Raw genomic sequence first — 15,249 nt, forward strand, 5'->3', positions numbered from 1 at the left:
TTGGGTTATTTATTTTTCCCGAAGGTCTATCGCCGATTCAGATAGCAATGTATGTTAACTGTAGAGGACGTTTCAAATTAAGGTCTGGATGAAAGCGTTTCTAAAGAGGTAGAGAATGTATCGAGTGTAATGTTTTCAGCGGAACCTTATGCTTGATTAAGTATAATTGACTGTCATTCTGTAACAGCTCTATGTGACGAAATTCTAAGATCCATGGGCCTGGTACTAAGACATTGTTTCACGATGTTTACATGGAAAGTTTGAGAGTGTACACAAATAACAGCATGCCTTCACCAAGGATGGATGTCCTCAGCTTTATTGAGTACAATAACGCCTACTTTTTATAACGCCCACTAACTGACCACGAAATATGGACAATAAAACCACAATACAAATTAATGATCGTAATGACACACCAGTTTAACCTCGATTATGATTATGAGCATACCTTTATAGATATCGATGATTGTCCCTTGTGCTCAATGGTTTAATCAGACAAAAAATGTTCGCAGAATTCAGACAAATATATTTTTTTACATTCATGAAGCAGTAAGATCGCCAGCATTCACTATCATCGTGTTTTTTTTTTGTAGTAAAGCCCAATGATAAAATCTAAATATTCCGCGGCCTTGTCACCCACTCTTTCCTTCAAATCTCTGCTATATGACCCTCTGCTCCTTGTCATCTGCTCCTTGTGCCCTCCTCTCGGGCATTTTAATCACTGTCCGCACTTGTCATCGCCATCAAAGCACTGTAACAGGGCAACGATCACGCTGTTCACAAGTATTAATGAGTGTGATTTAATCGGATGTCCTGACAAGAGAAGTTCTAAAGCGAAGATGTCACGCGAGAAGACGTGAGATTTTTTTTCCAGTTGACAGGTTCTTGGGAAGTAATCCGTTCTTTACGTCACACTTTTTTTTTTAAAAAAGTATATCAATAATTTAGAGCCATGATTGTATACTACAGCAGCATTAACAGCCAATCACTGAACGCGAAACATCTGAAATCGCTCGAAAGATCACACATTTGTTCCGGAACATTGAAAGTTCTTCGCTAGTATAAACTCATTTTGAACGATTTTACATGAGAGACGTCTTGGAAGCGCTGAATTCAATAATCCATTCTAGAGTTTTGTTAACAAAGATGAGGAAAGAAGTCGCTACAGTTTTTCTTGATGATAAGTCGACAAGAACTGACGGGTTGGATTTCCACGAAACAGTGACATTTTCTGTAAAACGATTTATCAATCTTCACAAGTGATTTCCGGCACTTGAAGACCGCGGGAAATATCACTTTCTGTGGTCTAATCCTCGTATTTGCCGGAAAACAGGTTGTATAGTATATATGTATATTGCAAAATTTACCAATACCTCAGAGCATGTTGCTGATCAGTAATATTTTCTCTATATACTTAATAAATGAACTCTTGAATATTGTCGATGTAAATAACATGTTAATTTACTCAGTTAACAGATTTTCAAAGTAATTAGAAAATGTCAACATGCCAACATAATCATAATTCAAACTGAAATTAAAAATATAATCCTGGCAGAAATTTTGAATAAAAGAAAGATGTACAAGGTGCCTCTTGAAAAAATACAAGAAGAATAAGCCAGGTGTTCCGGAAGTGTAAACATCTTCTGCTTCATCGACGACACCCGCTATGCAAATCTTGATTGATCTGAGCAAGTAATGTCACGTTCTCAAACGGAGCCAACAGACAAACTAAAGAGCATCAGGCATGTCAAGTTTCATTGACTATTTCTCAGTAACATTACTTTGACGACTGTAAAACTTTCCCATAATTTTCATCAACCTACCTGTCCGTCAGTTGACGATTTCTTACACGAAAATCGTTATAATGGGAGAAAGCTATTGAATATCGAATCAAATGCAACATGTGAAAACAATAAGGATATTGAAATCATCACGCTTTTTATATCGGTCGGTGGACAGTATTTCATGTTGGTTTTCTTGTGGGAAAAGGTTGAGATAAGCAGCTGATGGAGATGAGTCTGTCGTATCTTTGATTTTCCTAATGGATATATACGATGGACGTGGTAAAATAATTTCTTGTTATTTAAAGACAAGAAGACATCAACAACACACCTGAAAAGCGTAATTACACGTCAGCAAACAGAGGGGCGCTGTTGGTTCTCATAGGTATGCCAAACTCGACAAAGATGTTGCCAATCAGAAACACGATCATTTATTATGATTTCGTTCATCGTGTATTTCTTCTTTGGTTTGTTCTGTTTTGCATTAGAAGCTGTGATTTTCGGTCATACATCGAAATGTATTCAATCAATTCATAGTTTTGTTCTTCCTATTTTGAAACTTTTTAAAATGATTGTACATCCCTTCTGGTAAGACGTGAAATGGATTAGCAGGTAGAGATGGTAATCTCGAATCGTCAGTTACAGAGAAACGGTAACGATCCCCTAAACGGTATATCACTACACATATGACCAACAAGGGGTGACAGTTTCGAGAAATTAAGCCTGGTGTGATGACGTAGTAAGGAAACAGGTAGCAGATGGGATACCACATTTATTTATTTTCATGAAAAAGCTCGCGAAGTACAGAAGGAACTTTAATCCATAATCACATTTAGATGTTCGTTATTTGATTGCGAAGGTCTCGAATGGCTGTGCTTCTAGTCTAATTATGTGACAGAGCCTTCTATTGATGTACTACTATACATAAGCTGTGTGTAGAGTAGCTCTTCAAAGAGAGCGGATCTTATACATGTGTTGTTGAAAACAGTAGTAACATATGTGTGAGGGATACTTTATTTAAGCTGTCGATGTCAAAAGTGCTGTTACATTATCCAGGGCTAGAAAAAAATATTTTCAGCTACTCGTCTGTCGGGCAAGTGAAACTTGAAATTCACTTGCCCGAATCCAATATTCACTCACCCGAAGAAAAAAAGACATCAAAACATAATTCAAGGAACACAAATTATATTATCAATTTCTATATCAAATGTTTGAACTCAACACTTGCTTTTATTGTTTTACTCATTTTTAATTCACTGTTAACGCAAGCGAGAACATCGACTTTTTGACATTAACTACGTACACAAAACAACCTTGTTTACAACATGTGTGGTGACGTAATAGGTTTTCGCGTAGTCTGGATCAGCCTGAGTCTTGACACGTGGTGTAGGCCTAAACAAGGATACTACATCGATGTATTTGATCGGCTATCGGTGGATTTAAATTAGTTTTAAGAATGTTCAAGTTGATAAACGTCATTTATTATGGAATATTCAATAGTCAGAATTACAAATTTCACTCGCCCGCCGGACAATTAGCTGAAACAAATCACTCGCCCGCAAGTATCTTTGACTCGTCTAGACGAGCTGACGAGTGGATTTTTCTAACCCTGTTATCCCAGTGTACAATTTTCCATTCGTCACTACTGATTGATAAATGTCGCAGTTCTAGGGGTTTTGGCTAGCTGGAGGGTTACCAATGAACCAAACGGTCGTCTGATTATTATGTTTCGTTTTCTTGTCTGTCCGACGTTGATTATGTCAAACGATAGTTGTCGTTCTAAAAAAATTACCTGAATGTTACAAGCTCGGGTGTACTATTTCGCTCCTAACTGTTCACCGGTCACCGAGACTAAGTCTATTGCGATACCCCCTTGTCCATTGTCGTCCGTTGTAGATTCAAATACTTGTATTCATGGTCGGATGATGTTTGAAAGTAAAATTTCTGTCCCTGTGTAAATAGCGTTCCTTGTTTTCTCTTCCCTTTGTCACACATTCATTCCAATTGTTTCAGTCTGCGAGTTCACTCAGGTGACCGTTTAGACCCATGGGCCTCTTGTCTAAATTGTTTACGCCCATCAATGACACTAAACAGTTTTCTACGATTTCAGAATCAGCCACACAAAGTTAATCCCCTACATGCTCAAATAAATTGGTGATTTATGCTAAGTCTCATGGAGTGTGTTTTAAATATAACAAGAACAAGGTTGTCATCGATCTAACAATGAAATCAAGACAAAGAATATTTTCTATACGACTGTCCATGTAATGGCGTGGTGGAAGATAAAAAGAATGTAGACGCCTCCTAAGAAATTCAGGAAGACATGACTCGGTGTCGTTATGATGGAATCAGTAATCTGCCGTGGTGCAACAATATAAAAATATCAACGTGAGTCTAGTTAGTGGCTTTCATAGATATGCATTATGCGGCATTGATTTTAACACCATATCGTTAGCTATATGAATGAAAACTCGTTAGTATCGATTGGGGATATTTGATTCGGTTATTATGGTGTTATATCAACCTGGTAGAAAAGATTAACCGGAAGCAAAGCACGAGGTCAGTATTTTTCTTCTATGTTGATATAACACCATATTCATCAAAATGAAATGTCCTTGATTTTTACATTAACTTTGTGTATACTCGCGGGTAGTTTGATCATTGCCTTATATAAATACATTATGAAACAGTCTTATCTTAAAATTGAAAATTCAGACAATACATAGAATAAACAAAAGTGTTTATTTTCTTTGCAAAATTAAAAAACAAAAACTTTTTAACAAAAAAGTTGACTCGTTTGGACACCGCGGTGCCCCCTACAGAAAGATTTATAATGAAATTAGCACAACACACAGCTTTTCATTTCCTCGTAAGGTCTTGTCTGCACGTTTTTGAAAACAGTATATTGTCCATTTAGCACTACGAAAAGTTGATTTGTTCTCAGACGTTACCAGCCATTTCCCACATATTGTTTGCCCTTCGCGAGAATACTAATGTACAGAAGCCTTTTCGAACGAATGTAATTATTTTCAGTGAAGAAATGTGTAAGTAATGCAATTTTCACAGTCACAACTTGGTCTAAAAGTCACAAGACATGATGATAAAGCACAGGGTAGGTAGAATAAGCAAAACACAGGATCGAGGAATCACAGCTGAGGATGGCAGGACAAGGCATCAAATCACAGGATGATTGGTCGAAACATTAAAATAGTGATGGAAGGTCGAAACATCACACCACAGGATAGTATTCCGAAGCATTACATTTCAGGTTCGTAGCCTTCCTCCTAAGACTCTTTACACAGGAAATATCAATCAATGTTTAATTCATTTCTACTGCCCAGAGTGAATCGAGAAATGATTGAGCTGTGAATCTCTTGTTTATTTCGCCGAGCAGGAGTTTTCTAAATGATCTTGTTCAAAGTGAGTTTTTCTCTTCAACATTTGTCTGTGCTGCTTGATAGAAGATGTTTCTCATATTTGTCCCGTCACCCGTTTCCATATGTTCTTCTAACTTTCACGTTTACCTTTTCAAGTAACTTTGAAGTGGTTTGTCAGCAAGATAGCGTGCGCTGCGCAAAGTTTGTTTGCAGAACATTTTATGCAGTTGTCGAACAATATCATTGACTTTAGTCTCGAGTTCTATATATATTCTCCGTTACAATCAATACATTGCAACTTAATAGCTCTCTCCAAGACCTTTCATGTCTCGGTTTCTGTAAGAACATGTCCGGTTGTAAAGTTATTTCTGTCAGCATTTGTACTCACTATTTCGCAGTATGTTGCAAATAAGATATATAATAATTAATAATAATAAATAAAAATAAGAATGAATTTCGTCAATATTTATACAAAGTCTACCCGTGCGGACCTTCTAATCGTGCTCATCAAAATTACTAAGATTACTAAAAATATTCAAGATAATCTTCGCTATGACTAGTATTATTTACATAACATTTCGTGTATATCAGTTAGAAACAACCTTTAAAACAGCATCTGACAGAAAATCTGAGTGGAGAACATATGTAATATGCTGTATATGTTTCACCATTTAACTGCTTTCTCTTTCGGAAAAAACCCCATAAAAAACTATTAAAGTAAGACGTCCCAGGGCTATAGATCGACAGATTTGTGCGGATAAACAAAAGCTTATTGACTTTGTCTCGGCGTCGGCTATCTCTTTGGCGCTTTGAACATGTTTACTATGGACAGTAGCCGAGCCGAGATTAAGGTCTGGCTCACAACAACTCATTACGAAATACAAAAAAACCTTGATCAGCCACAGCATGGTGATTTAATTTACTCTATCGATTACGTTGGATCTAATTATCTTTGTGTTCCAATATCATTACAGTGTATGTTTGACAGGCAGAATATAATCTGCGAATTGGTATAGCCAACGGCGCCAGAAATCGCAACAGAATCCCTTCAATAGAAGACACAACTGTCAAGATCTAATCAAACAAGCAATATCACTTAATAAACAAGCTATATTACAGTACAATACCAAGAAATAAGCAGGACAAAGTGTCTGTTTACACGTCTACCAATATTTATTAGCCGAATTAATCACCCTGACTCCCGGTAATGGATGGTAGCTACCTAACTGAACGGGGACTATCACATACCGTCCAGAGAAATCGGGGTAAAGTTTCTTGACCAATAACACAATGATAATAGCACAGGACGGTCCGTTTCTCAGATTCCTGGGAAAACAGCTCCGAGAGTGTACGTCGATTCTTCCATCTCAACCTAACCCTATCCCTACCCTTACGCCACATGGCACACTTTCTATTGCAATACACAAACGGTACCAACAAAAACGATACATATCTAATGCAAACCATACAACAGCAAAATATACCATTTTGGTGTGCAATATGTTTTCGTATATTAAAGGTATTACAATGAAAAAAAACAAGTTGATCAAAACTGGTTAAGTGTCCTGTATTCAGTTGCTATGAAGTAGTTATTTTGAAGATTTAATTCAATATGAAATGATGTTTTTGTAGACGAGGTCATGTGGAAGCTTTTATTACCAAAATAAAAATTATTTATGTTCTATCTAATCAACCATAGCAAGTGTCAATGTATGACATTATGGCGTATTAGTAATTCTGGATAGATTGTGTGGATACCAATTTTCATCTGTTGGTGAATTGGAGAAAATAAACTGAAGTTGAATTTAAATTTAATTGATTCAGTATCTCTATGACCTGATGAATATATAAGGGAAACCAACCTTCTCCTGTGGTGGCGTAACAGACTTGAAACTGACCATCACACCCTTTGTCAACCCAGACAGCACCATGAGACGTTGGACCGTACGTCACATCCTGTTGACATGCACCCTGGGACAGATCCCTCATCAGTGACATCGAGAAGACAGCCACACTTCCGAGTCCAGGCCGGCATTCGTGTCGTTTGGACTCTTTGTCCCCGCAGCGTATAATGGCGCATGTCTGCGTCTCAGCTGAAAGTAAAGCGCACGCTGTGAAAATAAAATAACACTTTCAAGACCCCCCCCCCCTCCCCCTCCACCCACAAAACCTGTGTTATTTCTTACTGTATGTGTTTTTGGGAGTGAAGTTATCAGTTTATTAAAAACAAACAAATCGTACTTGCATTCTTATCGATTTAGCATTTCAGATTTTCGTAAATTAAAAAAAAAAGTATTTTGGATCCACGTAGGAAGATATCTACTTTTTCATGTTTGGTTTTAGATGAAAAGAATTAGAGCAGAAATGATGCAAGTTTTCTTTTACTTCAGTAAAGAAATCCTCTTAAAGATATCTTAAAATAAGCAAATAATGATAATAATAATAAAAAACAAAAATGTGTTAGTTCCATTTCGAAAAAAATGTCTATTGTTAAGACTATCAATTCGGTGTCCTCTGGACTACTCCGAAAATGACAATCATATCTGTTGGCAAGTCGTGTTCACACAAAACTTTAAAGTCTATATTAGCAGACTTTAATTGTTTTTCGTCAGAAAGATGGAAGTATTTGGCTCTGGTGAAAATCATCGAGGTCACAACCTGATAAAAGCGCTGACGTTAGTTGCTTTACATAGAGAGATTATGGCCAATCACTTCATTTTTATCGGCGCACAGCAGAATGAAACAGATCAAATTGCTTTTAATAATCAGCCAGATCTAATAAAACATACATAACATCCCTCCCATTACTAATGATGGGGCTTATCTGTTTGTTGTCAATAAACCGTATAACACCAAGGCTCACCAGAGATTTTACCAGCTGTCAACACAGTGTCTTTATCACGGATAAATTGATCCAATAACTAGAAATGTCAGTTCGATGTTTCACGTTTTTTCTTGAATACGGATCATAAGAAATCTAGAATTCTAGAAAAGCTTTTAAGATATTCGGCAAATTACATGACTCCAAAGTTATGCAAAGTCAGTTTTAATCGATCGTGTAACAAGCGATTTTCAGAATGGTCTTTCCTAGTCTTCTCACTTTATGGAGGCGAGACTACATCAGTAACACAATCTGTGTATGTCAGTAAGACAATCAGCAGCATAGGTAAGAAAAACACAGTCTACATTGCTTAACCCATCTCGGCCTACACTGGTAAAACAATTGGTACGACAATTTCGGCATACGTAGTAAAACAATTTCAGCTTAGAGTGGTAAGATTGTCTCAGCCTCCATTGGTAAAACAATTATAGCTTATAGTGGTAAGATTCTCTCAGTCTCCATTGGTAAAACAATTATAGCTTATAGTGGTAAGATTCTCTCAGTCTCCATTGGTCAAACAATTATAGATTATAGTGGTAAGACTCTCTCAGTCTCCATTGTTCAAACAATTATAACTTATAGTGGTAAGACTCTCTCAGCCTCCATTGGTAAAACAATTATAGCTTATAGTGGTAGACTCTCTCAGCCTCCGTTGGTAAAACAATTATAGCTTATAGTGGTAAGACTCTCTCAGCCTCCATTGGTAAAACAATTTCAGCTTATAGTGGTAAGATTCTCTCAGCCTCCGTTGGTAAAACAATTATAGCTTATAGTGGAAAGACTGTCTCAGTCTCCATTGGTAAAACAATTTCAGTCAAAATTTATAAGACAATATCAGCCTACGTTGGGAAAATAATTTCAGCATTCATCGCTAAGACAATATCGACTTGCATTGCTAAGACAATTTCAGCTTAACTTGAACATTGATCAGACAATCTCAATCACCATAGATAGGAAAATGTCAGCCTACATAATTACGATTATAATATTGGAAATACATAGCGGATGTTGAGTTTTTGCGTTATGTCGTCAACTGAAGGACAAAATCTTAACACAGGGTTTCAAAAGATGCAAGTTTATGAAAATTATGGGAATGTCATAGAAATATTATAGCGAAATATTCTACTTGTGCGATATAAAGCTGGACGTGTTTGATTCTAGTCCTTCGTCTGCCCGTTGGTTCCGTTGTTGTATACCTTGTTGTTATTTGAGAATGTAACATCGCTTATTTGAATTGAGCAAAACCTTATGTCGGATGTAGTAGAAGACGCTTACTCTTCCGGAACACCTGGTCTTATATTTTTTCTTTTTTTTCATATTTTGCCTTGATTTTATTGAATTTCAGTTTGGATTATGAATACGTTGACCTTTTTCTTTCTTTTATTTTTTGCTCATTTTTTTCAAAAGCCATGGCAGGAAAGATTATGGTGTTTTTGAATCAAGCTATATCATGTTATCTGATTATCAGTCATTATCCATTCCAACTGTTTTTAATTTGCAATTACCTATGGGAGGCCGGCTTTAAGTTAAACTGAAAATAAATCTATGGAAGGTGGACAGCCTTGAGTGTTTATAACGTCCTATTTGGATGTTCAACAGATACAACGGATACCGAACTCGCCTTTTCATGTGGGCGACCGATATTTAATTCACCTATCAGACTTAAAATGGTTTATGAATTCGATCACCTGCCAGACCACAGAGTTTTTTTCTCTGAACATTGCGCGCGTTTGCGTCAGGCCAATTATAATAATGAATGTAATGAACATTTAGCATGGAGTAGTTTCTTTATTTGCCGTTTAAAGGGGTTTAACGCTCGATCGGCGCAATGATACAAAAGTATTGAGAACGACTGTAGGAATAGAAAGTAAATCCCAATGTCTCCGCGTTTTACTGCAATGCATTTGGATCAACAGGTACGAATATTCGAGTCTACAGCGGAAACTTTAATGAGAAATGAAATGCGAGTGAGGTCGCGAGGAAAGGTTTACCTAATTGGTTTTACATAGTATTCTGTTTGATAGGTCATAAATTGATACAAAGGAAACGATAGTGAAACAGCGATTTTATGGAAGATACCATCAAAAAAGAAGGGATGTGTTATAAATCCTGTCCTTGATATTTACAAAGGATAAGTAGCACTATGAAGTGTATTGTGTATCATACCAGGTGTTTTGTATGCCTTAATTCTATGTACTTCGTCGACATTAGTCGGGCACTTGCAGTTTAGCGTGAGAACGTCGCCTTTAATAAAAGTAATATATGAGTTATTAAAAACATAAGATCGAGAAGCTCCTTTCAATAATCCATGTTAATGTTGAACTGTGTTATCTGTACAGACACCGTGTCGCCAATCAACAACGAGTGTCTATCAACGCTTCTGTATCATCCGGACGACGTGGCGATATAGGTGTGGTAATCAGTAGTAATGAAGAATGTGTGTTAAAACGGATATAAAGGCACAGCATAAGAAATGCTTATTATGATTCCCTATTTAGAGAAAATGTCTGAGTGTATAGATAAATGAAGCACCACTATATTGTGATAATGTTTATTTCCTGCTCTACATTATATACTACAATACACGTAATGTAAAAAGCATTTTTGTCCTTGTGTACATATGTTTGGTTGACTTTTAGTGAACTTTGGATTTCAACGCAGCATAGACAAGTCTCAAATGTGAGAAACAACTGTATGATGCTGTTAAGTTCGCTGTGTGACTCTACTGCACCTTATCTAAATCATATTAATAGGTGATATTAACTAGTGTGTCTTTTGAACGATTTTATATGTAAATGACTTAAATGAATTTTGTTAATTTTGGCCGGATACTGCTGTTCCAATGAACATTAGTAGCAGCACGTTTAAACTGTTCATAAGAAATTGTGAAGACGTTTTCTTGTTTTTTTTTATGATTTTTGATCCAATAGATATAGAAATAGCCATCCTGACAATTTTTTATTCAGAATATACAATAATCTGGGAAAGATGGAGAGAAGGAGAAAGACGGAGAATTTTAATAGAATGACCAGCAGTCACAGTAACACTCAATATAAGTTTTTTTTTTAAGATGAGAAGTGAAATACGCCACAACGGGCTATCAAAAGGCCTGTCTGATAACAGAAACTAGATATAACGATTGACACCAAGGTAAAGAAAAGACTGAGGGCGCCATTGGCACCAGGGCGGGAAAAAAGGTTGACGGCACCATCGGCACCTAACGGTGAAAAGATTGATGGCACCATTGACTTTTGACGGAGGGAAAGATTGATGTCTAATGACACCAGGACGGAGAATGATTGAAGGCATCATTGGTAGATACTAAAATACGGTGGAAGTGGTAACCGGCTGTCATGCACTAAGGATGGAATATCAGCTTAATTCAGACAGTTCTGAATAGTACGTGTTCGAAAAATTGATGACAAATTCTTATCGGAAATAGCTTAAATGACAACATCTAAAACGATGAATCTATGGTATAAAATAAAGAAAAGCGCAGTTCCTGGATAACTCGAATAGTTGTGATCCCAATCAGCGGACCCTGCAGGCGATGACGTTTAAAGGAAACTTACAAACGTTCCACGCGGGCAGGGTGAAAGAGAAAAATTACAAAGAAACTATGTCATATTATGACAACATCTTGGGTCCATTTCACCTGAAATACCCGTATGTGAGATTGGAGACAAATCTGGTCACAAAGTAGCCAAGGTAGTAAGTTGATGTTCTGCTGCTTTAGATATGCTTAAGCAATATGTGGCCGTCTGTTGTCCTGCTGCAAAATAATGTTATTCAGGCAATAACTGATAAACTGTTTAATGCGATAACGCATAACTTCGCAGTAGTTGCGCACAATGGTCAAGCTGCCATCCACTAACCAATGGAGTCCCTCCATGTGTTGTAATACCATCCCACACCATAATGTTCGCTCCGTCGATCTCCGACCAGTTCCTTCTTGTCCCGAATTCCACTCTGGTCCTCTCCGACAGGTTCCTTCTTGTCCTGATCTCCAGTCCGGCCCTCACTGAATAGTTCCTTCTCGTCCTAAATTCTATCCCGGTCCTCATCGACCAGTCCTTTCTTGTTCTGATCATCTTTCCTGTCTTAACCAGCCAGTTCCTTCTTGACCTGAACTTCCTTCCGGCCCTCTCCGATCAGTTCCTTCTTGACCTGAACTGCACTCAGGCCCTGTCCGACCATTTATTTCTTGTCCTTATCTCCAGCTCTTCCCTCATCGACACGTTAACTCTTGTCCTATCTCCACTCCAGCCCTCACCGACTATTTCCTTCTGGTCCCGAATTCTACTCCGGTCCTCTCCGACCAGTTCATTCTTGTCCTGTTCTCCAGTCCGGTCCTCTCCGACCAGTTCCTTCTTGTCCTCGGGGCCAGGTCTTCCCTCATCGACCAGTTACCCTTGTCCTAATCTTTACTCCGGCCCTTACCGACCAGTTCCTTCTGGTCTTGAAAACCACTTCGACCCTTACCGACTTACTTCGTCTTGTCCTGAACTCCATTCCAGCCCTCACCGACCAGTTCCTTCTGGTCTTACCCTCACCGACTAACTCGTCTTGTCCTGAACTCCATTCCAGCCCTCACCGACCACTTCCTTCTGGTCTTGAAAACCACTTCGGCCCTCACAGATTAACTCCGTCTTGTCCTGAACTCCATTCCAGCCCTCACCGACCAGTTCCTTCTTGTCTTGAAAACCACTTCGGCCCTCACCGATTAACTCCGTCTTGTCCTGAACTCCATTCCAGCCCTCACCGACCAGTTCCTTCTAATCCTGATATCCAGTCATACGCCTACTTCAGCAAGTAATCACCAGAACAAACGTTCTGATGATAAAAGGTAAGATTTAATGGTGTAAGTAGCTGACATGCCATTTAAGTGAAAATTGGAATCCAAGGGCTTTGTATGCAATGTGGAATATAGAAGATAAATGCCAGAAACATTTAGACAGGTAAATTTAATCAACACACCTGTTCTTTTTCTCTCTCAAACATGCGTTTGAAAAATGCATGTACAGTTTTTTGACCTGGCAACGGTTCGAGGAACGCACGCAACCCTTTTCTCCTATCACGACAATAAAATCTGATGATTTTTAGTGCCGACATGAATGTAACCACATCTGTTAGATGTAAACTACGTAAAACTAATTATATAGCTATTGACCAGTGAGAACGAATCTGAGTAGCATCCACCTGAGCCTAATTAGTTACAATTGTATAGCCTCATGGCCATAGCACGGCAGTATAGCATGGCGGACGACAAGCGACAGGATAGACTGTCAGTATCCATCACAGTATATACATATATTTTTACATTTAGTTCGGAGAGAAATATTGGGAGCTCCTCAAGCCTCTCTCTTTCGCCGCTTGAAATAAGAAGACGGTCAATAGAGTGAAGAAGATAATTTGTCAAAGCGGCGAAGTGTTGGGAAAAGCTTTAGTTTAAGAAGATATAGAAATATTGATTTGGAGTTTCAGAGACGACAGACTGTTACTGAACGCGTAGATATCCATTCCGTGCTTTTATTATCATCATTTTTATTTTGTCTTTAAAACATGAACAACTGTGATTACAATGGCAGAAAAGTTGTTCAGAAGTCACTCTAGCTCAGAGAATAGCAGTGTAGAAAACACAGTAGCCCACAGAATTGTTGTGAAGAAAACCACTGTAACTCAGAGAATTTTTGTGTGTAAAAGTCAGTGCAGCTCAGAGACCGCTGTGTAGGAGTCAGTGTAGCTCAGAGAAGTGTTGTGTAGGAGTCAGTGTAGCTCAGAGAATGGTTGTGTAGGAGTCAGTGTAGCTCAGAGAATTGTTGTGTAAGAGTCAATGTAGCTCAGAGAATTGTTATGTAGGAGTCAGTGTAGCTCAGAGAATGGTAGTGTAGGAGTCAGTGTAGCTCAGAGAAGTGTTGTGTAGGAGTCAGTGTAGCTCAGAGAAGTGTTGTGTAGGAGTCAGTGTAGCTCAGAGAAGTGTTGTGTAGGAGTCAGTGTAGCTCAGAGAAGTGTTGTGTAGGAGTCAGTGTAGCTCAGAGAAGTGTTGTGTAGGAGTCAGTGTAGCTCAGAGAATGGTAGTGTAGGAGTCAGTGTAGCTCAGAGAACGCTGTGTAGGAGTCAGTGTAGCTCAGAGAAGTGTTGTGTAGGAGTCAGTGTAGCTCAGAGTATGGTAGTGTAGGAGTCAGTGTAGCTCAGAGAAGTGTTGTGTAGGAGTCAGTGTAGCTCAGAGAAGTGTTGTGTAGGAGTCAGTGTAGCTCAGAGAAGTGTTGTGTAGGAGTCAGTGTAGCTCAGAGAAGTGTTGTGTAGGAGTCAGTGTAGCTCAGAGTATGGTAGTGTAGGAGTCAGTGTAGCTCAGAGAAGTGTTGTGTAGGAGTCAGTGTAGCTCAGAGAATGCTGTGTAGGAGTCAGTGCAGCTCGGAGAACGGCTGTGTATGAATCCGTGTAGCTCAGAGAACACTGTGTAGGAGTCAATGTAGCTCAGGGAAGTGTTGTGTAGGAGTCAGTGTAGATCAGAGAAATGTTGTGTAGAAAACACTGTAACTTAGAGAACGCTGTGTATGTGTCAGTGTAGCTCAGAGAATGGATGTGTAGGAGTCAGTGTAGCTCGGAGAAGTGGTGTGTAGGAGTCAGTGTAGATCAGAGAACGTTGTGAAGGAGTCAGTGTAGCTCAGAGAAGTGTTGTGTAGGAGTCAGTGTAGCTCAGAGAATGCTGTGTAGGAGTCAGTGTAGCTCAGAGAATGCTGTGTAGGAGTCAGTGTAGCTCAGAGAAGTGTTGTGTAGGAGTCAGTGTAGCTCAGAGAAGTGTTGTGTAGGAGTCAGTGTAGCTCAGAGAATGCTGTGTAGGAGTCAGTGTAGCTCAGAGAATGCTGTGTAGGAGTCAGTGTAGCTCAGAGAACGCTGTGTAGGAGTCAGTGTAGCTCAGAGAATGCTGTGTAGGAGTCAGTGTAGCTCAGAGAAGTGTTGTGTAGGAGTCAGTGTAGCTCAGAGAAGTGTTGTGTAGGAGTCAGTGTAGCTCAGAGAATGCTGTGTAGGAGTCAGTGTAGCTCAGAGAATGCTGTGTAGGAGTCAGTGTAGCTCAGAGAACGCTGTGTAGGAGTCATTGTAGCTCGGAGAATTGTTGCGTAGGAGTCAGTTTAGTTCAGGCAAGTGTTGTGTTGACAACATAGTAGCTTACAGAAATGTGTAAAAGTCAGTGTAGCTCAAAAAATTG

The 15,249-nt window shown here is 38.8% G+C and overlaps 1 protein-coding gene across 1 annotated transcript in view; it reads right to left on the reverse strand.

Annotated features, from left to right (window-relative positions):
* Positions 1–15,249, reverse strand: part of LOC132560165 (zonadhesin-like) — a 66,202-nt gene that overhangs the window by 39,008 nt on the left and 11,945 nt on the right. The window contains exons 4-5 of the mRNA XM_060224820.1: positions 12,601–12,814; positions 7,021–7,269 (exon numbers count right to left, since the gene is read on the reverse strand). Of these exons, the coding sequence (XP_060080803.1) occupies positions 7,021–7,269; positions 12,601–12,814 (463 nt within the window). The remainder of the gene's footprint in view (positions 1–7,020; positions 7,270–12,600; positions 12,815–15,249) is intronic.

Source organism: Ylistrum balloti, unplaced genomic scaffold (genome assembly GCF_031769215.1).
Source record: "Ylistrum balloti isolate Yb309-2 unplaced genomic scaffold, AGI_CSIRO_Ybal_v1 Utg369666, whole genome shotgun sequence".
NCBI classification, from domain to species: domain Eukaryota; kingdom Metazoa; phylum Mollusca; class Bivalvia; order Pectinida; family Pectinidae; genus Ylistrum; species Ylistrum balloti.